Here is a 25,497-nt window from a genome sequence, read left to right on the forward strand (position 1 = left end):
AGAGCATCCAGAGAAAGGGGAATTCCAAATGTCAGTGTTTGCAATTCAAATTGTTCCCACATTCAAGCTGTTTTTCCCAGTTTGTTTTTCAGTCTGTTACTGTACATTAAAGCCAGCCACTGGGGAAATGTAACACATGTTTAATGTTTGAGGTGTACCTCTGACGATAGAAGACCTTGAGAAAAATGAGATAAGAGGACTAAAATACCTGAAACTTAGAGGGTGAGGGCACATTAATCTGCTGGCCAGACGGACAGAGAGTAGGCATGAAGCTGTTCCTTCTTCTGACTCTCCTTGGAGGGGCAGGTATGCAATAACCATCATTTATAGATGGTAAATAGACCATTTATAAATGGTAAACAGATAGTTTATTAATGTTTAATCATCATTTATAAACTGTATATAGGCCATTTAGAATGGTGAATAGAAAATGTAATAATGTTGAACTATAATTTATAAATGCCAAATAGATTTCTTTACCATAAACAAACATAATTATTACTTTATTAATAGCTTAACACTCATTATAACATTTTTAAGACCATATTAAGTAGGTCAATGATTTCAAAATGATTCTTATACCTTTAAGAAATTGCTTGAAAACATTTAAAGATTAAATATGTATAGAATTTTGTAAATGGTTAATAATAATTGGTTTATAAACCATATAAACATATGGTATGCTTATGCTTAACGTATGCTTTATTGATGCTGTAAAAAGTTGGATTATGGGGCATAACATACTGCCACAGACTCATATGTTTATACCATAGATCAACAATACATGGATGATATAATTTTCTGTTTTTGTCTCACTCTTTAACAGCTGCAGCTGCATTAAAGGACGATAATAAGATAGTTGGAGGATATGAGTGTCCAAAGAATTCTGTTCCCCACCAAGTGTCTCTCTTCACCGGCTACAACTTCTGTGGCGGGACCCTTCTGTCTGAGGAGTGGGTGCTCTCTGCTGCACACTGCAAAACAAAGTAAGACAGATGATCATTAATCTAACCTCCATTTACAGCAGCTGGTTAACACTGATGGATTTATATTGCGTTTGAAAAATCAGTTTACAGAGTCACCTTAACCCATTGACGCCTAAAACGCCTGTAAAACCTCTGGGCGATTTTAAAATAAGCCCCTAAAACCTGAAGTTTTTCTGGAAATTCAACAGAAGTTTCAATGCTTCTACTAAATAATAGATTTTTCAGCCTCTGTAGCAGGTAGAAATGAAATTCAAAAAGGTATTTGAGAGCTTATACAAATACTACAAAACGACGTATCCGCTTTCCAGGCTTCAATGGGTTAAAGCAGGGGTGTCAAACTCAAATACACAATGGGCCAAAATTTCAAACTTGGACAAAGTCGCGGGCCAACATTGATATTTATTGAAAAAATGGACCTAAACAAGTTCAAACGAAACGGAACAAGCAAAGCTTGATATAACTTAATATTGCAAACATGCAAAATCGAATATCAAATAAAACAAACAAACACATCAATGGCATTCATTTCTTAAATAAAATTTAAATAAAAATCGTCTGTCCCTTTATTTTATATGCTGCCTTCTTTAAATTTAAATTTAACAGTAATCTTTTTCCACAGGCTAAAAATAAATGTAAGAATAAAATAACAATAATAAACCAAATGACTAATAATAATATCCTTCAATGAATGTGCAGCCATTCAAGCCTTGGACTAGCAAGAAAAAGTGCATAAAGACAACTTTAATTGTTGCTCAGTTTGCTCCACACTGATCTACTGTGTTCAAGCCAAAACACCAGCAGAGCATTCTGGGATTTGTAGTATTATTTGTGCTGTATAATAACAATAATTTGGTATTGCCTTTCTGGGCCAAATATAATTATACTGCGGGGCAAATTTGGCCTGCGGGCCAGAGTTTGACACCTCTGCCTTAAAGGAATTCATTTGGATATCAATTACTCATCTTGTGTTGTGTTGTGAATGCATAAAGAAAACTTTATTTTTCTAGCATGCCTTCACAGTGAAAGGGGATTCACAATGAAAATGATTCATACACACACTTCCTTTTACTTTTTTAAGTGTATTATTAGTATATATTTCAGTGTAAAGTGTTCCTTTAAAGATGGATTTATTTCTTCTAGATCAGATGTAGAAGTTCGGCTGGGGGAGCACGACATCTGGGAGGCCGAGGGGACTGAACAGCACATCATGTCCGCTAAATTCATCCGCCACCCTGACTACAACTCCCGCACACAGGACAGTGACATCATGCTGATCAAACTGAGCCGACCTGCCACTCTGAACAGCTACGTACGTCCTGCCGTGCTCCCTTCAAAGTGTGCAAGTGACGGAACAATGTGCCACATCTCTGGATGGGGGAGTCTTCGAGCCAGCAATGACGGCTGTGAGTTACAGAGAAACCATCTGAATGTACACTACTGGTCAAAAGTTTTAGAACACACCAACTTTTCCAGAATTTAATTGAAAATGATGCAGTTTAATGTCTCAGTGTACTCTGAAATTAATGCACATTTGCAACATTTAAAATTCTTTATTGAGCATGATAGTGTTTTGAAAGTAAAAAAAAAATTCAAAATCACAAAAAAAGACTAAAAAAAGACACAAAATGACCAAAAAAAGACACAAAATGACAAAAAAAGACACAAAATGACCAAAAAAAAGACACAAAATGACAAAAAAAGACACAAAAAGACACAAAATGACCAAAAAAAGACACAAAATGACTAAAAAAACACACAAAATGACCAAAAAAAGACACAAAATGACAAAAAAGACACCTAAAGACACAAAATTACTAAAAAAAGACACAAAAAGACTTACAAAGACATGAAAAGAATTAAAAAATGGACAAAATAGCCCCAGACTCCATAGAGTTAAGTTGTTAACCCATTTCTTGTTCCCTGAAAAAATCCTACTTGTATAATTCTGAAATGTACATTATTTTTCAGTTTTGGTTAAGCTTACCTTTTTTTATTTATCTCTGGCAGTTCACCACTTACCTTTGTACCCTTTCAAGCTGTTCATTTGACTTGAACTGCTTGAATTTCAATAAAAAAACTGAAAAAATTGGGCTGTTCTAAAACCTTTGAGGCTATTGCATGCCATGGTTATACATAAAAACACAATTTTTCTGTCTTTCCCAGCGAGGTATCCTGCTAAGCTGCAGTGCCTGGATGCTCCTCTCCTGAGTGATGACACATGCTTTAACATGTATCCTTTCCAAATCACTGAAAACATGATCTGTGCTGGCTTCCTGGAGGGAGGGAAGGACTCCTGTCAGGTAATATAGAGATTGTGGCAGCTTTAGTAGATTAATTATTAGACCACCCTTGTTTTCTCCTTGCTTTCTTGTTCATTTAATGCCTGGTACAACTAAAAGTAGATTTGTTTGGCAAAATATATTGAAAACAACAAAAAATAGCTCATAAGAGTTTAATTTAAGAGCTGATATCTAGCCATTTTCCATGGTTTTCTTGATAATGATTTTGGTTATTATCAAGAAAACCATGGAAAATGGCTAGATTTAAAACATTATTAAAAACTTTTTATTTATTTATATTTAATTTATTCTCCTTGGCGTTCAGTCCCAGCTAGGCAAGAATCCTTGGCTTCCTTTTTTACATTTTTATCCTTTTATTTGTCTTTTTTTTTTTTATCTCTAACTCTGTTTTGGATTGAGCTTTTATTACTATTTTATTTTATTCTATTCTATTTTATTGTTTTACTGTTTTTAGTATTTTATTGTTTTCATTGTTTTTATTTTTACCTATTTGTGTAAGATTTATTCTATTTTAATAACTGTACAGCACTTTGGTTTTTAAATGTGCTCTATAAAATCAACTTTGACTTGACTTGACCAGCTCAGGCATTAAAATGAATAAGAAATTGAGGGAAAAAAATGGTCTAATATTTTTTTTCCATGACTGTATAAAAGATGCAGCAGTTTAAATAATGATCTTTTTCATCCTCAGGGGGACTCCGGGGGTCCCATGACATGTGACGGAGAACTCCAGGGGGTGGTGTCCTGGGGTCACGGCTGTGCTTTGAGAAAAAAGCCTGGGGTGTACACAAAAGTTTGCAATTACATCTCCTGGATCAAGAACACCATGGCGTCTGGCTGAAAAGTAAAGATGTCACAGTAAAGTCAAGAACATGATGTGCTGTGTTCAGTGTGTTTTTTCGAACCTGGTCTCACAGGAATCCGTGGAATAGCCACGGATTCGATTAACTCAAAATACGCGGAATAGCCACACTGTAAAAAAAACCCTGTTGTTTTTACGGTAAAAAACCAGCAGCTGTGGTTGCCAAAACTTTACCGTAATAAATACGGTGCAACTTTTTCTAATATTACGGTAAAAGGATATTAACACTGTTGATTTCACGTTTAAGATTGCTATTTTATTCCATATGTTACCATAACATTTTTTTTTTAAATTCCGTCAAAAGAAACGATGTTCTACCATATAACTGACAAGAAAATACTTCATAAATGCTGCATAAATTAAAGATTTTACCCTTAAATATTACAGTATATTTTTGTTAGAGATATGGTGTTTAGTACATTTAACAGTGAGAAAAAGTATTTTTACCAAAAATAAATGCAAAAATTACAGTGACAGTATATTTTTGTTACATTTTTGTGCCATTTACTATTTCTAGTGCTTACAGATGACATGTTTGTTTCATCTTTTTTCTTTACCTTTTTCTCCTGTCAATGTCAAATCCTTAAAATGAGAGACTGCATTTTCCCTGAGATCTTCCACACTTTATTGCCAGTGTTTTGTTTTTGTTTTTCACCGTAAAATCTACAGACATTTTTTACAGTGCACGGAATCACTCAAATTTCCGTGAAACTGACACGGATTTCGCTACAATGCAAGTTAATGACAGTCATATCCCGTGGCTATTCCATGGATATTTTTTCCTATTGGTTTGTTCCAAGTCACGTGACTTTCAAGGTCCCGGCGGTCAGAACAAAAAACATGGCGGACAGTTCTCTCATTTTTAGTGAAAAAAATCAATATTTTGACTTAGTTTCTGCATAAAAATGGATTTTGATCACATTTCTAGCGAGAATTATATGTTTTATTTTCTAAATATTCACTCAGTGAATGTACATAATCACTTTGTATGTTGGAATAGCCACGGGATATGACAAAAAGACACAAAATGACAAAAAAAAGACACAAAATGAGAAGACAGAATAACCAAAAAAACCCCACAGAAGACATAAAAATGACAAAAAAAGACACAACAACAGACACAAAATTACCAAAAACGACACAAAACGACACAAATGACCAAAAAAGACACAAAATGACTAAAAAAGACACGTGGAGACATGAAAAGGATTCAAAAATGGACAAAATAGCCCTAAAAGACTCCATAGAGTTAAACTATTACACAATGTACACATTCTGGGTTCCTTTTGTGTACAATGAGATATTGTTTGAACAAAAAAAAAGGTTAGAATTGTTCCATTGTTCATCGTCATAAATTGATCATTTTATTATTAATTTGACACATATGACTATATGACCGTCATTATCTTGCGTTGTAGCGAAATCCGTGTCAGTTTCACAGAAATTTGAGTGATTCCGTGGCTATTCCACGGATTTTGAGTTAAGCGAATCCGTGACTATTTCACGGATTCCTTCGAGACCATGTTGGTTTTTTCCCCAGGTATATGAGAAAGAATGAGAATGACAGTGAGACAGACATTTGCCCCTCACCTAAGCAAGGTTATTATAGTTAACGAAAACTAACGAAATAACGAAAACTAGAATTGAAAAAACATTTTCGTTAACTGAAATAAAAATAAAAACTAGAGTTTTTTAAAAAACGATAACTAACTGAAACTGTATTGTGTGGTTACAAAACTAACTAAAACTAACTAAAATCATAGTGAAAATGTCCTTAGTTTTCGTTTTTGTCAACTTTTTTCATTCATAATTCAGTGTTTCTATTGGAACATGCAACACATGGTGAATATGTTTACTGAGACTTGGATGTTTACACTAGAACCAAAATACAAATCACCCAGAACTGTAAGAGTTAATAACCTTATTGGGGCTGAGATGATAAACCAAAGGAAATAAAGGCAAAATTTATTATGACCTCTTTGAATCTGGCACCCAACACATAGCCCATTACAAAAAAACTAAAACTAACACTAAAACTAATAAAAACTAAACTAAAACTAAGCATTTTCAAAAAATAAAAACTAAACTAAAACTAGTAAACTCCCTCTAAAAACTAACTAAAACTAACTGAATTTGAAAACAAAAATTCACAACAAAATTAAAACTAAAACTAATGAAAAATCCAAAACTATTATAACCTTGCCTCACACACAATTTTACTCCACATTACAGTAAATCTACAGACAGGTGTTTTGCTGCAGGTGTCTATAACAAGTGTGTCTGAAAAGCCACTTGTGCTCATCACCATAATTCATAGCTTTGGTAAACACAACTGTAAATCAAAGAGCCATCTATCTCAGTATCTCAGACTGTAATATAGCGTGTAGCAGATCTTGCTACCTCCCATGCTGCCACAGTGTGTGACTGTCTCAGAAAGACTCTAAAATGAATGAGCAGACATGTTTCTCCATCACGGATGCCTCAGTAGAACACAGAGCAGCTGAGGAACCAACCTGACATTTAAAGTCAGCCAACAGTAAATCACAAAGGGCAAAAAAATGCTGCTACACTGCTCTCTGTGGGCTGAAACTGTAAAGCATGTTGCACACTCTGGCCACACTCCATAATCACTGATTATGGAGCACTGTCTGCAACAAATGTGCTGCTTAGACAGTCGACTATCCAGTAACTTTTTTTTTAGCCGTCGTTCGGCTTGAGTGCAGTTTGTGTTTGGAGTAATATAGAAGTGGAGGTGGATGTTTTCAACCAGAGATTTTCAGTATTGAGCCCCCAAACCATTTTGGAAGTCAGCTGTGTTAATGTGTTTTAGTCTTTTTGGTCACTTAATGTCTTTTTTGGTCATGTTGTGTGTGTTTTTTAGTCATTTTGTGTCTTTTTGGGTCAATTTGTGTCTTTTTTTGATCATTTTGTGGTCAATTTGTGTCTTTTTTGTGTCATTTGTTTCCTTTTTTTGGTCATTTTGTGTCTTTTTTGGTAATTTTGTTTCTTTTAGGGGTAATTTTGTGTCTTTTTTGGTAATTTTGTGTCTTTTTTTTGGTAATTTTGTGTATTTTTTTGATCATTTTGTGGTCAATTTGTGTCCTTTTTTGTCATTTTGTTTCCTTTTTTTGGTCATTTTGTGTCTTTTTTAGTCATTTTGTGTCTTTTTTGGTCATTTTGTTTCTTTTCGGGGTCATTTTGTGTCTTTTTTGGTCATTTTGTGTGTGTTTTTTAGTCATTTTGTGTCTTTTTTGGTCATTTTGTGTCTTTTTTTGGTCATTTTGTGTCTTTTTTTGATCATTTTGTGGTCAATTTGTGTCTTTTTTTATCATTTTGTTTCCTTTTTTTGGTCATTTTGTGTCTTTTTTTAGTCTTTTTGTGTCTTTTTTGGTAATTATGTTTCTTTTTGGGGTCATTTTGTGTCTTTTTTGGTCAATTTGTGTCTTTTTTTGGTTATTTTGTGGTCATTTTATGTCTTTTTTTGGTCATTTTGTGTCTAAATAACAATTAACATCCTTCAAGACATCCTACCATTGACTCTGCTTTGTAACCTCTTTGTGGAAGGTCACAATTTGGCAATAAACATCATCATCATCATCAGGTGCACATATGAGAATACTCAATCATAAAATGGCCAAGTGATTAAAGTGGATGTTGGTTCTGGGTGTGGTGCAGCGCGGCGGGCTGAGTCACCAGGCATTTGCTTGACCACCGAATAAAGAGTCCTAACGACGACTCATTTGTGTACAAAAAATAGCTCTTATTGCTATGAAGCACTCTGGATGCTGTACTATTTTATTTTTGAAAACACGCCATTGGACAGGACGTTCATTCGGGCAACCCAGATGTCCATGTTTTGAATGCTGCAGGATTCCACAAACCATGTTTACGAGCTACTTAGAAGTAAACGGCCGCTGGTAAAAAAAAAAAAGAGTCCTTGTCCTTCTGCAGTGTCCTCTGCGGGACATGTTCTTGATGTGGCCACAGGCAAATGCAGCTAATCCTCCAGCCAATGCAAAGATTAACTAGGGACACGTTGTCGGAAACCAGCAGTTTATGACCTTTTCTTCAAATTGAGCTATGAAAAGCAAACAGAAAACCCCCAAAGGATAAAACAGCTGACAAGATGATTGACGGAGTAATAATCTAATAACAATGGTGTGTGAAATGACTCAATAAAGCACCTTAAACAGACTGTATATAGAACTATGTAATAGAAAACAATGACAACATAATGGAGATGATGAATTAAAAGGGCACAGCTAAACTTCAGCATCTACGGAGTTAAATTGTGGAATAAGTTAAATGTGGAAGTACAGAAAAGCCAAAACATAAAACAGTTTAAAAACAAATATAAAGACATCATCTTTACAAAGTACAGAAACTTAGAAAAGCCTCTGTAACATGGACATATGTAGACTGTAGTTTTGTAATACACATGGTAATTGTATTTATGTTTATAATATTTATATTTATATAGTAATTTGCAATATACATGTATAGGTATTTACAATGTAATATAAATTGTTTATAGTATATATATATAATTGTTTATAATATTTGTATGTGACTATATTGATTATTCATATATATATATATATGTATATAGATATAGAGACCTGTTAAGGGACTCGATAAGTTTTTTTACTTCTTCCTACTACCTTTCGAGCTTGCAGAAAGTGTCTCAGAAAGTTTACTTTTTTTATTTTTATTTTTTTTATTTATTCATCTATTAATATTTAAACTTGGTTTTTTTGTGTTGTTTGCATGTTTGAAATAAAGACAATCAATCAATCAATCAATCAAAAATAATAACACAAAGGATACACTAAGTACAGTACAGGCCAAAAGTTTGGACACACCTTCTCATTCAATGCGTTTCCTTTATTTTCATGACTATTTACATTGTAAATTCATCAAAACTATTAATGAACACATGTGGAATTATGTTCTTAACAAAAAAGTGTGAAATAACTGAAAACATGTCTTATATTCTAGTAAGCAAAGGGTGGTTACTTTGAGGAATCTAAAATACAAGACATGTTTTCAGTTATTTCACACTTTTTTGTTAAGTATATAATTCCACATGTGTTCATTCATAGTTTTGATGCCTTCAGTGAGAATCTACAATGTAAATAGTCATGAAAATAAAGAAAAAACGCATTGAATGAGAAGGTGTGTGTCCAAACTTTTGGCCTGTACTGTACATTAATGGAAACATAGAGATCTCCTGGACAGACTCAGCCCACACATACAGTCAGAACATATGCAGTGACAGGCTCCGCCTCCACATGACATCAGCGTCCTGGTGGTTCTATTTGGGTCCGACATGAAGCGTGTTGACGGCCCGGGCCAGCTCCTGCGGCTAAGGGTGTGGACCCTCAGGAGCGGTCAACAGATTCCCTGTAAAGTAACTCTGCAGGATGTAATCATGGTGAAGTCACGACAGGCAGCGACTCAGTGAACCAGAAGCTCTAATCCTCTGAAGTCACTTGTTAGTAGAATAGGACAGAGACAAAACTTCCTTCTAGTCTTTAAAAAAAGTCTTCTAGAGACTTTAGGCTTTGCATCCTTTCCTACTACACTACACCAGCTGTTCTCAACCTTGGGGTCGGGAAGTCAGCTGTGTTAATGTGTTTTAGTCTTTTTGGTCACTTCATGTCTTTTTTGGTCATTTTGTGTGTGTTTTTTAGTCAATTTGTGTCTTTTTTGGTCATTTTGTTTCCTTTTTTTGGTCATTTTGTGTCTTTTTTTTAGTCATTTTGTGTCTTTTTTGGTCATTTTGTTTCCTTTTTTTGGTCATTTTGTTTCTTTTAGGGGTCATTTTGTGTCTTTTTTTGGTCATTTTGTGTCTTTTTTTGGTCATTTTGTGTCTTTTTTTGATCATTTTGTGGTCAATTTGTGTCTTTTTTTGTCATTTTGTTTCCTTTTTTTGATCATTTTGTGTCTTTTTGTCATTTTGTGTCTTTTTTTGGTCATTTTGTGTCTTTTTTGGTCAATTTGTGTCTTTTTTTGGTCATTTTGAGTCTTTTTTGGGTCATGTGTGAATGATGACAGTGTTAACATTTAAAGTTAATCACAGAACATTGGCACATGAATCAATATAAGCTTATTAAACACATTTTCACTTCAATTCCTTTTTTTTGTATGTCTCTAAAAAATCTTTGCTTCCACATGCCATCACAGTGTACAATAACAAATAATAGTCTGGCTCATTACATACTGTCGTTAGGCACTTTATGTGTTTTTTATGCACACTGTTCATTGCACTTTATTTGTTTCACAGCACCAACATTTTTATACTGCATATTCATATTTATTCTGCACTGGAATTCTACTCCTTAATACATACTCCTTCTTTAGACACTTTATTTTTTATTGTATTTTTATATTTTATTGCTTGAAGTATGCCTAGGTTGTTCTTATTTAATTGTGTTGTCATTGTCTCTGTGTGTAATGCTGCTGCTACACTGTAATTTCCCAGCTTGGGATAAATAAAGTCTATCTATCTATCTATCTATCTATCTATCTATCTATCTATCTATCTATCTATCTATCTATCTATCTATCTTTCTATCTATCTATCTATCTATCTATCTATCTATCTATCTATCTATCTATCTATCTATCTATCTTTCTATCTATCTATCTATCTATCTATCTATCTATCTATCTATCTATCTATCTATCTATCTATCTATCTATCTATCTTTACTTACATCAAATAAAAGTGTTGACTTGATTTATTTAAGTTACTAAACTTAAATGGTTCAAGGCAATCGGTATCCTTTAACAGTTTGAGTTTTTTTTTTTTTTTTTTTTTTTTTTTTTTTACTCCTGCAGTAGCAGATAGCAGCCAGCAGAGGGCGACATCCAACCTGTAGACAAGCCTGACTGCAGCTGCTGAGGTTACATTTCTTTCTCAAGGTTGATGTGGTTGAATACCTGACATTCTGTTCAATTCCTGCACAGTTTGTGGACAAACTGAATAACTTAAAGGCTTTTAACTTCAATAGCAGAGATGGACGAACAACTTAAATGTAATTCTGCCATTCAATGTAACAATACTATACGTTACAGGTTAGTGTCATGCATTAAAAAAAAAAAAGTAAAAAAGTGGCAGCATTTAAATACACTGAAAATACTAAAAGTAAAAAAAAACCTAAACATGCAGAACCCCCCATTTCAGAATCGACACATTATATTACTGCATGATAAATAGTGGTCCATTAATGTCTTTAGCTAATTTGAAATAATTATTTATAATGAACCCATAAAAAGAATTTTATATTCTATACATTCGTATTGATTATTGTATTCATGAAATTTATGTACAATAAGTAGTTGGTTGAACAATAAATAAATAAATAAAATTACTAAAACCATTCATTTCTTTTTTTGTTCAATTTGTGTCTTTTTCTATTCATGTTGTGTCTTTTTTTTTTTGTATTTTTTGGGTCATTTTGTGTCTTTTTTGGTCAATTTGTGTCTTTTTATGGTAATTTTGTGTCTTTTTTTGGTCATTTTTTTTCTTTTTTTGGTCATTTTTTTTCTTTTTTGGGTCATTTTGGTCATTTTGTGTCTTTTTTTGTTCAATTTGTGTCTTTTTTGGTCATTTTGTTTCCTTTTTTTGTTCATTTTGTGTCTTTTTCTATTCATGTTGTGTCTTTTTTTGGGGTATTTTTTGGGTCATTTTGTGTCTTTTTTGGTCAATTTGTGTCTTTTTATGGTAATTTTGTGTCTTTTTTTGGTAATTTTTTGTCTTTTTTTGGTCATTTTTTGTCATTTTTGGGTCATTTTGGTCATTTTGTGTCTTTTTTTGGTCATTTTGTGTCTTTTTTGGTCATTTTGTGTCTTTTCTGGTCATTTTGTGTCTTTTTTGGTCATTTTGTTTCCTTTTTTTGGTCATTTTGTTTCTTTTTTTGGGTGATCTGAACTGTGTGAGATTGTGTTCAGTGAGCGGGGGTCGCGGACAACATGCATGTTAAATTGGGGGTCGCGACTCAAAAAGGTTGAGAACTACTGGTGTACACTACAGCACTGGGTACATCAGTAATGTAGTACTGCAACATATCATATAGACTTAGTATATCACACTTTTTTTAATGTAAAAAGTAACTAAATGTGAGATGAATGCAGTAAAAATACAATATTTCCCTCAGAGATGTAGTTGAGTGCAAGAATCAAGCAGCAGATAATGGCAGTGGCCCCTGCTGTGGCCCCTGTGTCAAATTAATAATGAAATTATCAATTTATAACGATGAACGTCAGAACAATTTTTACCTATTTTTTGTTTAAACAATATCTCATTGTACACAAAAGGAACCCAGAATCTGTATATTGTATAATATAAAAAAAATAAAAAATAAAATAAAATAAAATAATATATATATATATCACTGCACTGCACTTTCAAAATAAAAGAAAATTGTGCACAAAAATTTGAAATTTCATTGTCGTACAAAAATAACTATTATTGTTGGTTATTAAATAATCTGTATATTGTATAATATTTAATTGTGCAATAAAAAAATAAAAATAAAATAAAATAAATATATATATATATATATATATATATATCACTGCACTGCACTGCACTTTCAAAATAAAAGAAAATTGTGCACAAAAATTTGAAATTTCATTGTCGTACAAAAATAACTATTATTGTTGGTTATTAATTAAGCTTAAATAAAGGTTTTGAATGCTTAAATATCATATTTGCCGTCTTTTAATGTGCCCCTCCCCACAGTAAAATTGGTCTAGAACCGCCACTGGATAATGGATCTCATAAGAACAGTACTAAATAAGAGTACTTAGTTACATTCCACTGCTGGTTTCGATTAGCTGTAAAAAAAGGAAATTGTGGTGAAGATAAGAACAAACCTCCCAACAGACAGCCACGAAGCCCCAATAAACCCACATGTTGACTGGAGCTCTTACTGTACCGCTAAATTTGGGAATCTCATCTTCTTTTTTTTTTTTTTTTTTAGGATACAGTCTGTGCAGAGGTCACAGACTTTACATCTCTATGGTAAAGGACCAAACAAAGCAGCTGTCCTCAGTCAGCGGGACCTCCGCCTTGCTCCTGACGCACGGCTGAGTCAGCGGGGGCGCGCGTAAGTGATAATTCCGAGGCGCGCATGCACATGGACCCCATGTTGAACATAGTAGCCTATAAAGCTGGCAAACTTCAAGCCAAGTTGCCTCACACACCAGAGAAACACCGAGTGGATGTCTCGCAAATCTAAAGCCACTAAAGGGGAACTTGACATCAGGTAGGTTTAAAAATTAATAACTGTCTATTTTTATTGCTTAAAACTCTTAATTACAGTGCAATTACATTGGAATTAGTAGATGTGGACTGTGATTTAAATATAAACAAAAGTATTCCTTTAGAATGATGTAAAGTCATTAAAGATGATATGATTTAAAATTAAGTATTTAGATAAAAACAGATATCTGATTTTCTGCTGGTGGTAAGATCTGATTGTTTTACATGATATTATAATGCTATATTACCTCTTTTTATGTATTTATTTTCTCACAATTTAGTGAACTGTTTAACACCTGTTACTGTGTTACTTCTTGCTTTATATTGCAATGTTTTTTGTCTGCATGTGTTGGTTTATTAGGCATTTATTAGGCTTGTAGCCAATCTGCAATATTCTTAATTTGTACGTGGAAGAATTGAAAATACATAATTTCCTATTCTTAAATGTTTTGAAAACTACATTAATATAAATAAAACATCAATTAAAAAATTAAAACATTTTAAAATGATAAATTATGTTAACAAATGAATCAGTCCTTTGGAAACACTAACCTTCATATAATCACTTTATGTTATTTAATATCACCTGAATAGACCTACAGCTGTCAGTGATACACTCTAGGATTAACTTGGCACTTTTTAAAAAAATGCCCGGATTTAAAAGCTGGTAACACTAACCATCATTTATAGATGGTAAATAGACCATTTATAAATGGTAAACAGGTAGTTTATTAATGTTTAATCATCATTTATAAACCATATATAGGCCATTTAGAATGGTAAATAGAAAATGTAATAATGTTGAACTATAATTTATAAATGCCAAATAGATTACTTTACCATAAACAAACATAATTATTAGTTTAGTAATAGCTTTACACTCATTATAACATTTTAAACACCATATTAAGTATGTATGTATGTTAAGTATTCAAAATGATTCTTATACCTTTAAGAAATTGCTTGAAAACGTTTAAATGCATAGAATTTTGTAAATGGTTAATAATAATTGGTTTATAAACCATCTATAAGGGTCAATGACGTGATCTAACCCAGTGTCAGTTGGTGTAACCAGTAATTTTCTTCCCATTAAAATCTGATGATATACAGGAAAATAAATGTGAACTAAAATTAGAAAAAAAATACAATCCATGTTTACATTGCAACACTATGGTATATAACAAATTTTACATAATTTGTCAAAACTTAAGAAAAATATGGTTGTATTTAGAATATGTTCTGCTCAATATTGACGAAAATGTGTAAATGTAGAAATGGTTAAAAAAAAAAAATTAGATGTTTTTTAAAATGAAGTAATTATATGTATAAGTCCACTAATATATAAAAATAATATAAAATACAATGTAGGTGAATGAAGTATTTAATATTTATCGTTTTTTTGTGGTTACACCATTTGACGTCTTGCCAATCCTTATTTGTCACTGACCCATAAACATCACTTGAATGGTTATTGTAAAGTGTTACCTAAAAGCTCTCTGTAGCTTGGTAGCTGTGTTATTTTACAACTTGTTTAGCATGTTAACATGTCTCACAAGTCCACATAAAACCCAAAAGCTCCTTTTATTACACCCTATTTTTCCCCTAAACCACAGTTATTGTCTGTGAAAATGTGTAGGAAAGGAATCCATCTTTTGCACATGTCCAAGTCATATACATGGTGTCTCTCTTTGTCTGTTAGGTAAAGAAACACAATGGAGTTTAAACCTTTATTGAAGAAGCTGGGCTCAATTGTCCGCGCCGTCCTGACTTTCGCCTTTGCTCTGCTGGTCCTGGGCGTGATGGTGTGGGCTTACGTGGACGGTTTCCAGCTGGTGACCTCCATGTATGGAATCATCTCCTTTGGCTTTTATGGACTGCTCCTCTCGCTCCACGTGTTGGTCCAGAGCTTTTTCGCCTTCATCGAGCACCGGCGGATGAAAGCTCGCACAGAACCTTGCTCCTTCACCAAAACCATCGGCTTCACTATCTCGGCCTTCCAGGAGGACCCGGTCTATCTCAGAGAGTGCCTCAACTCCATACGGGCCCTCAATTATCCTCCGGAGCTGCTGCGCATCATCATGGTGATAGACGGGAACTCGGATGATGACAAGTACATGATGGAGATGTTCAGGGAGGTGTTTGCGGACCAGGATCCTGGCTGCTTGGTCTGGAAAAACAACTACCACACGTGGGACCCAACCCAGGTCCAGCAGGATGTGGAGGCAGAAATCGGCCCAGGAGGAGATGCTGATTATATCGTAGGAGAGGATCCACAGAGGAAAGAGGTAGAGCGCCTGATCCAGAGCAAACAGTGTGTCTGCATCATGCAGAAGTGGGGCGGCAAGCGGGAAGTGATGTACACGGCGTTTAAAGCACTCGGCTCATCGGTGGACTACATACAGGTTTGTATTTTTATTCCACACTTGTGTTTTTTAAGATTTGATAAAGACGTACACATTCTTATGGACATTATCTACTTCTATCTCCCCAGGTGTGTGACTCGGACACCAAGCTGGACACGCTGGCCACCGTGGAGCTGGTCAAAGTGTTGGAGAGTAACCTTAAGTACGGTGCTGTGGGAGGAGACGTGATGATCCTCAACCTGAAAGACTCTTACATCAGCTTCATGAGCAGTCTGAGGTACTGGATGGCTTTCAACATCGAGAGGTCCTGCCAGTCCTTCTTCAACTGTGTGTCCTGCATCAGTGGTCCTTTGGGTAAGGGAAAGCTTTTTCTCCTGGGATGTGGGTCAAAGAATTAATTCAACACATCAAGCAGATGGCTAACTCATGTTTCTTTCTCCATTTGCTCCATGAAGGTCTGTACAGGAACGATCTTCTCCAGCAGTTTCTGGAGTCCTGGTACAATCAGACGTTTTTGGGAACTCACTGCACATTTGGTGACGACAGACATCTCACGAACCGGATGCTGAGCATGGGCTATGCTACAAAGTAAGAAATGCATCAATATTGTGCTCAGAAATTGTGTCAGATGCAGTTGTCTTGATAGTATCATCTATAATGCAAAAAAGTTGCCAGAATAATTGTTGGAATTTTACATTTCTGCAAACCACAAATAACTTTAAATCTCTATATTTCATACCCACAAATATGTTGAATATGAACATTTCCTATGGCAGAAGGCTGCTTTAAACACGCTGAAACAGCTAGTTAGGCAACAAAACCACTTGGCTAAGGTTAGATTAGCCTAGCCTAGCTTCCAAAGGGTGTTATTAACAATCACAGGCCAAAATGCATCTGAACAGGCCTAATAAACCGAACAGAGCACTGAAAAATGCAAGTTTGGGCATATTCTAAAATGTGTTTCTGAAAAGTTTTTAGGTGAGAAACAGGCACAAAGTAACAGTTTGACAGTTAAATCTGAGTTTTGTGAGCTGCCATCCTATCAAGCCTGATCTATTTGAGATCAATGGTTGTGATCGGTCTGGTGGGGAGCAAATAAAACGAGAGCTCAACAAATTAAACTTAATCCAGGCTTGAGTTTGGTAAAACACACTGCTTTTAGACAAAACATACACTACTGGTCAAAAGTTTTAGAACACACCAACTTTTCCAGAATTTAATTGAAAATTATGCAGTTTAATGTCTCAGTGTACTCTGAAATTAATGCACATTTGCAACATTTAAAATTCTTTATTGAGCATGATAGTGTTTTGAAAGTTTATATGTTGGACGAAAGGACTAAAAAAAGACACAAAATGACAAACAAAGACACCAAAAGACACAAAATGACCAAAAAAAGACACAAAATGACTTAAAAAGACATGAAAAGAATTAAAAAATGGACAAAATAGCCCAAGACTCCATAGAGTTAAGTTGTTAACCCATTTCTTGTTCCCTGAAAAAGGCCTACTTGTATAATTCTGAAATGTACATTATTTTTCAGTTTTGGTTAAGCTTACCTTTTTTTATTTACCTCTGGCAGTTCACCACTTACCTTTGTACCCTTTCAAGCTGTTCATTTGACTTGAACTGCTTGAATTTCAATAAAAAATTGTGGTGTTCTAAAACTTTTGACCGGTAGTGTATTTTGCTGGGCTACTTTAATGATTGAGGTTTCATAGATCTTTATTTCTTCCACTTTCTTTAGATACACAGCTCGCTCCAAGTGCTACACGGAGACCCCGGCCCAGTTTCTGCGCTGGCTCAGCCAGCAGACTCGCTGGACGAAATCGTACTTCCGCGAGTGGCTCTACAACGCAATGTGGTGGCACAAGCACCACCTGTGGATGACCTACGAGTCCATCGTCTCGGGGATCTTCCCCTTCTTCGTCACCGCCACCATCATCCAGCTGTTCTGGACCGGCTCGCTGTGGGACGTGCTCTGGATCCTGTGCTGCATCCAGCTCATCGGGCTGGTGAAGGCGGCCTACGCCTGCATCCTGCGGAGAGACATGGTGATGGTGTTCATGTCCCTCTACTCAGCTCTGTACATGACCAGCCTGCTGCCTGCTAAGTACTTTGCCATCATCACCATGAACAAAAGCAGCTGGGGGACATCAGGCAGGCGGAAGATTGTAGGAAACTACATGCCCCTTCTCCCTCTGTCCGTCTGGACCGCCATTTTATTAAGTGGACTTGGTTACACAATCTACAAGGAGAGTCAGCTGGATTGGTCTACTCCAGCTAAGATAGAGGAAACTAAGTTTATTGTCTTTGGCTGCGTGGCCTATGTCTTCTACTGGCTCCTTATGATCTGCCTCTACTGGGCGTGGTTCCGCAAGTTATGTAGAAAACGTGTCAAAGCGTATGCGTTGAGTGTTTAGGTCCAGTGAGGAACTAAGAGAAGGAAGATAATTTATTCAGATTCAACCATTTACCTTATTTTATTCAGTGGGTTTCATTTATTTATTTTGTTTCATATTTCAGTAACTGGTGGACAGGGGTTTTTAATGCAGCTGCTAAAGTTTATATGTTGGACGAAAGGACTAAAAAAAGACACAAAATGACAAACAAAGACACGAAAAGACACAAAATGACTAAAAAAAGACACAAAATGACTAAAAAAAGACACAAAATGACCAAAAAAGACACAAAATGACTTAAAAAGACATGAAAAGAATTTAAAAAATGGACAAAATAGCCCAAGACTCCATAGAGTTAAGTTGTTAACCCATTTCTTGTTCCCTGAAAAAGGCCTACTTGTATAATTCTGAAATGTACATTATTTTTCAGTTTTGGTTAACCTTACCTTTTTTTATTGCGTTGAGTGTTTAGGTCCAGTGAGGAATTAAGAGAAGGAAGATAATTTATTCAGATTCAACCATTTACCTTATTTTATTCAGTGGGTTTCATGTATTTATTTTGTCTCACATTTCAGTAACTGGTGGACAGGGGTTTTTAATGCAGCTGCTAAACCATCTGAGCATTTTTTGTTGAAAGAAATTACAAAAATATCACTAATATATATAAGGACAAATGTTTGTTTCATATGGAGATGTTGTTGCACGTTTAAATGAAACTGTACTGAGGGCTTTTGGGCCCATGCACTTCTCAGGTTTCTCAGATTATGATGGGAGAGATGCTTCCATCAGATATTTATTCATATCTAAAGATTTGAGAACTGCCATGTAGATAATATTTTTTTGTATTTAAAAAAGGTGGGGGTAATGGATCTTGGGTTATGTCTATTTTAAAAATATATCAACATACGACATGTCCACAAATGTGTATGTAGATGACTTTAACAACACGATGAACTGATTGATTGTGTCAGTTTAGTGAACATTACTTCACCACTGTTGCTGTTATTGCACTGGATCCTGGATGGCACCTCCTGTCTGCAGTGTTGCAGGCTTACTTGAAAAAAGTATTGTGCTGTAGGAAAAATGCACAAGCAGAGAAGAAGAATCTATAACTCTATGAGGAAAAAGTGAAGAACGGCGATGATGCTGTGGCCGAGGATCAACATATGGAGTGACTTACTGAAACCTGAAACAATGATGTTTCTGAGGTTTCTTTCAATATTGTATTTTATCTGGTTGCTGTATACCTACTCTCTCCATAGTATGAGTGTACTGTGTAAGATGCACTTTGTTTGATTTTAATATTACAGAGGAAAGTGTTGTAATGGCTGGAAATTGTCTAAAAATGTGAAAAAATTGTTGGTTTTGGGAACTTGTATAGAAACTAAAAAATAAAATATTTTTCTAATGTGTACAGTTGTGTTTTCTGGTTACTCAGTTACACAGAAGCATAATCAATATAGAGGTGACACACTGGTTGTAAAGTAGGCGAATGTCAAAGTTGAATTGCAGTTAAAATCTTAACTGCGCTGATAAGAGAGATGTTACGTTTCCATGACGCAGAGGCTACTTCACAGAGTTTTGAGTGCAAAGTACATCCTGATAGATATATCTTATATCTGCATTTCCACAGATAAGCAGAGTCTTGCAACTTCAAGATAACCACTATTACTTTACAGAAAATGGGCTGGCAGACATCGAAAATGGTAAAAGTGAAATTAAAAACGGTGACAGGGTGAAAGGTCTCCCTGAGTTGTCGGAGGCTTTTACACCTGGTTGACAATTTACCCTTATTTTATTGGAAAATTGCACGGTTCTTCCAGCATGTTTTGCAGCAGGATACTACCTCACTTTTAATAGATGGTTCAAAGTGTAAACTTGGGTTCCACTGAATTTAAACGTCTTTTCTGACAATCTCTTTTTCTTCTACTGTTTACTATTATATATATATTATATATTATATATCCCCTACAGCAACACATTACACTGCCACCTTCTGATGACAGCATGTTTCTGCAGCTTTGTTGATTCGTTTTAAACAACTTGATGGAAACGTAGCTAAGTCGCATTTTCTTTGATCCAACATTTCAAAATTTTGCTTAATGGAAACATGGCTAATGAATATATTTTAATCCCGACTACCAACTAAAAAAAACAAAACCTCAGCTGCTCACTGGAAGCCTGGAAACCTGAAAATGGTAAAAGTGAAATTAAAAACGGTGACAGGGTGAAAGGTCTCCCTGAGTTGTCGGAGGCTTTTACACCTGGTTGAGTGGAAGATTTACCTTTATTTTATTGGAAAATTGCACGGTTCTTCCAGCATGGTTTGCAGCAGGATACTGCCTCACTTTTAATAGATGGTTCAAAGTGTAAACTTGGGTTCCTCAGAATATAAACATCATAATTTACAGCACGTATGCTCACAAACAATAAATGCTTCAGAGATAAACTGCAGTGTTGTTGCTGATGTCAGTATTGAGTCAAACGTGAGATGTTCATTTCTGGATAAATGGGAATAACAACAGGAAGTCTCAACCACCTTGTACAAACCACAATTTGCAGTAACTAGTTCATTTTACATAGGATTTTTGACAAAAAATTTTGATTTTGATTTTTTTAATTGTCGGTTAAGAAAATTAAAACAAAATCTACAGGATAGAATTTTAAAAGCTGGAAATAGTTCATCATTTCTCTTACGTAATGTAAGTAAAGTATGTATAAGGCATGTTTAGTTTACAGTGTTGTGATGTGAATAATTTTACTTTTTAAAAAGTTTGATATTTTACATTTGGGAGCATTTACCTGATCCACAGAAAGTTAGTAAGAGTGCAACAGAAAAATATTCCAAGTGGAATTAAGACTACACAGGGGCCTCCAGGGGCCACTGCCCCTGTGAAGAAGCCCTCGGCCCCTGCTGTGGCCCCTGTGTCAAATTAATATTTAAATGATCAATTAATAACGATGAACGATGGATCAATTCTTACCTATTTTTTGTTCAAACCATATCTCATTGTGCACAAAAGGAACCCAGAATGTTACATTGTATAATAGTTAAATTGTGCAATAAAAGCTTGTGTATACACTAATGGTCAAAAGTTTTAGAACACTCCAACTTTTCCAGAATTTTATTGAAAATGATGCAGTTTAATGCCTCAGTGCACTCTGAAATTAATGCATGTAACAAATAAACAATTGAAGTTAAATCATAGAATCAGTTTAGAAAGGAAAATGTCTTTTAAACTGTTGACTCATGGAAGTAGCACCTTAACAGATAGAACAGCAAATATTCTTCAGAAAGTTCTTCCCATCTCTGTTGCAGAAGTTCCCATAAATGTGGAGCAACTTGTAGGTTGTAAGTGATCAAGAAAAGTTGGGACACCTGTAGGAATTGGTAGCAACTTAGCAACTTTCAAGGCTTGATCAACCTCCGTTGCTGCAGAACTGCTTTAAGTTGTTAACCCATTTCTTGTTCCCTGAAAAAGGCCTTTTTGTATAATTCTGAAATGTACATTATTTTCCAGTTTTGGTTAAGCTTACCTTTTTTTATTTACCTCTGGCAGTTCACCACTTACCTTTGCACCCTTTCAAGCTGTTCATTTGACTTGAACTGCTTGAATTTCAATAAAGAACTGAAAAATTGTGGTGTTCTAAAACTTTTGACCGGTAGTGTATATAAAAAAAGATAATTCTCACTATACTGCACTTTCAAAATAAAAAAAAGTAATTGTGCACAAAAGAATGAGAAATATCATTGTCGTGCAAAAATAATTATTGTTGGTAAGTCTCATTGTTTCAATCAGTGTATTTGTATCTTCCAAATATACTTAAATGAGATTTTAAATGAGCTAAAATAAAGGTTTTGAATGCTTAAATATCATCTTTGCCGTTTTTTAATGTGCCCCTCTGATTAAACACTGGCCCCTGCTTGGCCCCCACAGTAAAACTGGTCTAGAACCGCCACTGTCTCTTACGATTTAAGGAGTGTAATCATGTATATTTTACGTGCTCTGTGTAAGTGTGGCACTCAAGCATTTACGTAAGGAGCATCTATCACCACCAACCTGCTTCAGTTATTAAACAGGGTGGGACAGCAGCTTTATAACCACCTTCCAGTGAATGATATGACTTTAAGAGGAACTATGATCTTTGTTTTAAATGGAAATATTTAGCAGAGCACGTGGGGTGGAGCTCATATAGCTTTTAAGAGAGCCGTTAAAGTGGAAGGAGAACGACTCCCTGTTTTGAAATAACCAACAAAATATTGTGGAGCTGCTGCAGTCAAAAGTCAGATGCAGGACTAAATGAACAGCCATATACGTACAGTACAAAAATAACGTCATCAATAAGGTGTTCCCGGTTATACAAACACCAAAGAGACTCTTGAATGTGAAGATCAACATATGGAGAACATTTTTTCAAATGTCAAGTGCACTTTTGTCATCTTTATGTTTCATAGGATAAATGATTTACACATTGTGATGTTAGGTGTGGATGAGGAGGATTCTCAATGGAAATATTTTGTTAATAATTACAGCTTCACAGCTCAAAATAAGAATCAAATAAACAATGAGAGGAAACATGCTTGAATATGATCTCTTGTATAATATTTTACAGCAATGAGTCAAAATACACGACTCTTACAAGGACATTTTTACTTCAGTGTTCAGCTCAGTGGTATCAAATTAATCATTCTGTGTTTTATTGGACATTAATCCATATAATTGTTGCAACAATAATAATGATAATATTATTATTAATCTTTATTGATGTAACATCGTTCATACACAATCCTTTAAGAAAGAAAAATGGGGAAAAGAGCTAAAATGATGAGAAGTTAAATTAAAATAAAGTAAAATTAAATCCAAACAACTCTTCACTTGTGTCGCTTAACGTTTTTTCTTTGCTTTTTTTTAATCTATGAGTTTTGAAGTGGCCGTGCCTGTAGCAACACAACTAGGTGTGATGAGTCTAAAAACAATATAATTTAACAATAAAGTAAAATAACACAAAGGCAAGACTAAAAGGGGGGGATGTTTCTAATGTTTCTAGTCTAAGGGGAGATAATTTTAAAGTTTAAACGCCAAACAAAATATGTCACTCGTTGTGTTTGAGAGAAGATGAGAAAAGTTTGATGGAAACACCAAAATTTGATTAAATTTTCGAAAATGCGCCTAAAAGTATTTATGCTTGCTTAAGGTGGGTTCTGTCTTTACTCGAAAAAAAGTTCTGACGTAGCGAACATTTAACTTATGACTGATCAGCTGTTTCTGTGCTGATATGAAAAAACAATTATAAGTTGCCAAATTGAATCCAATTCCTGAAGACATTTTCTCTCGTAGGTGGCCAATTAGTTGGCAAGTTGTCCGATTAGCAACCTCTTTGTTGTTCTTTTCTGACAATCTCTGCTTCTTCTACTGTTTACTATTATATATATATATTATATATCCCCTACAGCAACACATTACACTGCCACCTTCTGATGACAGCATGTTTCTGCAGCTTTGTTGATTCGTTTTAAACCACTTGATGGAAACGCAGTGGCGGTTCTAGACGAGTTTTACTGTGGGGGCCAAGGAGGGGCCAGTGTTTAATCAGAGGGGCACATTAGCACATGAAAAAATGGCAAAGATGATATTCAAGCATTCAAAATCTTTGAATGTCTTTAAAAAGACACAAAATGACCAAAAAAGACACAAAATGAGAAGACAGAATAACAAAAAAACCCCCACAGAAGACATAAAAATGACCAAAAAAAAAGACACTAAATAACTAAAAAAGACACATAAATGACACCAATGACAAAAAAGACACAAAATGACCAAAAAAGACACAAAATGACCAGAAAAAGACACAAAATGAGAAGACAGAATAACCAAAAAATAAAACCCACAGAAGACATAAAAATGACACAAAGACACAAAAAGATACATAAATGACAAAAAAGACACAAAATAACTAAAAAAGACACAACAACAGACACAAAATTAACAAAAAAAGACATAAAATGACTTACAAAGACACGTAAAGACATGAAAAGGGATCAAAAATGGACAAAATAGCCCAAAAAGACTCCATAGAGTTAAACTATTATACAATGTAACATTCTGGGTTCATTTTGTGTACAATGAGATATTGTTTGAACAAAAAAAAGGTTAGAATTGTTCCATTGTTCATCGTTATAAATTGATCATTTTATTATTAATTTGACACAGGGGCCACAGCAGGGGCCAAAGGCTTCTTCACAGGGGCAGTGGCCCCTGGAGGCCCCTGTGTCGAACCGCCACTGTGGAAACGTCGCTAAGTCGCATTTTCTTTGATCCAACATTTCAAAATTTTGCTTATTGGAAACATGGCTAATGAATATATTTTAATCCCGACTACCAACTAAAAAAAAAAAAACCTCACTGCTCACTGGAAGCCTGGAAACCAGTCAGATCTGCTGGGCTCATGTTTTATTTGCTCGGGCAGATGTGTCCTGTCACTCAATGTGGCCAATCACAACCGTTTATCTTATATAAGGCAGGTTGGTAACGCTTTATATTAAGGTCCTTGTGATAACCATTAATTAACAAGTAATAAGGCCCTTGTAAGTCCTTACAAGATGCTTATTAACATTATTGTGTGTTTATAAGCTTATATAAGTGTTAATAATGGCATTACAAACACCCATGACCCACCCATTATGTCTTTGCCATGCCTTTATTAATCTTATTTTGTTTGCTTATTGATATTAAAATATACTTTATTGCTCATCTATTATAAGTTAACTATAACTATAAGTTAACTATGCTTTTTGCAACTACCGGATCTAAAGCGAGAACAATGCCTTATTACTTGTTAATTAATGGTTATTAAGGACCTTATTATAAAGCGTTACCGGCAGGTTTGATAGGATGACTGACCCCGCACAACTAACGAAACTCAGATTTAACTGTTAACCAGCACATCAAATGTGAATCAAGACTCTGTTACTGCATTAGCTACCTATTGTCTCCTCAAATGTCATCAGAAATGCATTTTAATGTACTGTTTGGCTGTAATTTGAGAAAGTTTGTGACCATGTTTGACCAAGAACTGCCCTCGGTTCATACTACGGCCCGTTTGGGAGCTTTAAATAACGATTTGACTCCCAGAGAGGTACATAATTCCATATTATGGAATAAAAATTGGAGAACAAAGTGAATGCAACTATCTACACTACTGGTCAAAAGTTTTAGAACACACCAACTTTTCCAGAATTTAAATAAAAATGATGCAGTTTAATGTCTCAGTGTACTCTGAAATGAATGCACATTTGCAACATTTAAAATTCT

At 34.8% G+C, this 25,497-nt stretch overlaps 2 protein-coding genes across 2 annotated transcripts; both read left to right on the forward strand.

The window, feature by feature from the left end:
• The first annotated feature begins 266 nt into the window (after window positions 1-266).
• On the forward strand, window positions 267-4,139 carry LOC131976764 (trypsin-3-like). The gene is made up of 5 exons (XM_059339917.1): window positions 267-306; window positions 827-986; window positions 2,127-2,389; window positions 3,150-3,286; window positions 3,978-4,139. The coding sequence occupies exons 1-5, from the start codon at window positions 267-269 to the stop codon at window positions 4,125-4,127; spliced, it is 750 nt and encodes a 249-aa protein (XP_059195900.1). The 3' UTR covers window positions 4,128-4,139.
• A 10,986-nt stretch (window positions 4,140-15,125) lies between these two features.
• has1 (hyaluronan synthase 1) lies at window positions 15,126-19,584 on the forward strand. The gene is made up of 4 exons (XM_059338482.1): window positions 15,126-15,821; window positions 15,911-16,136; window positions 16,238-16,370; window positions 17,530-19,584. Exons 1-4 carry the CDS (start codon window positions 15,132-15,134, stop codon window positions 18,203-18,205), a joined length of 1,725 nt encoding a protein of 574 aa, XP_059194465.1. The 5' UTR covers window positions 15,126-15,131; the 3' UTR covers window positions 18,206-19,584.
• Window positions 19,585-25,497: the final 5,913 nt, after the last annotated feature.

The sequence above is a fragment of the Centropristis striata genome, chromosome 8 (genome assembly GCF_030273125.1).
Source record: "Centropristis striata isolate RG_2023a ecotype Rhode Island chromosome 8, C.striata_1.0, whole genome shotgun sequence".
NCBI classification, from domain to species: domain Eukaryota; kingdom Metazoa; phylum Chordata; class Actinopteri; order Perciformes; family Serranidae; genus Centropristis; species Centropristis striata.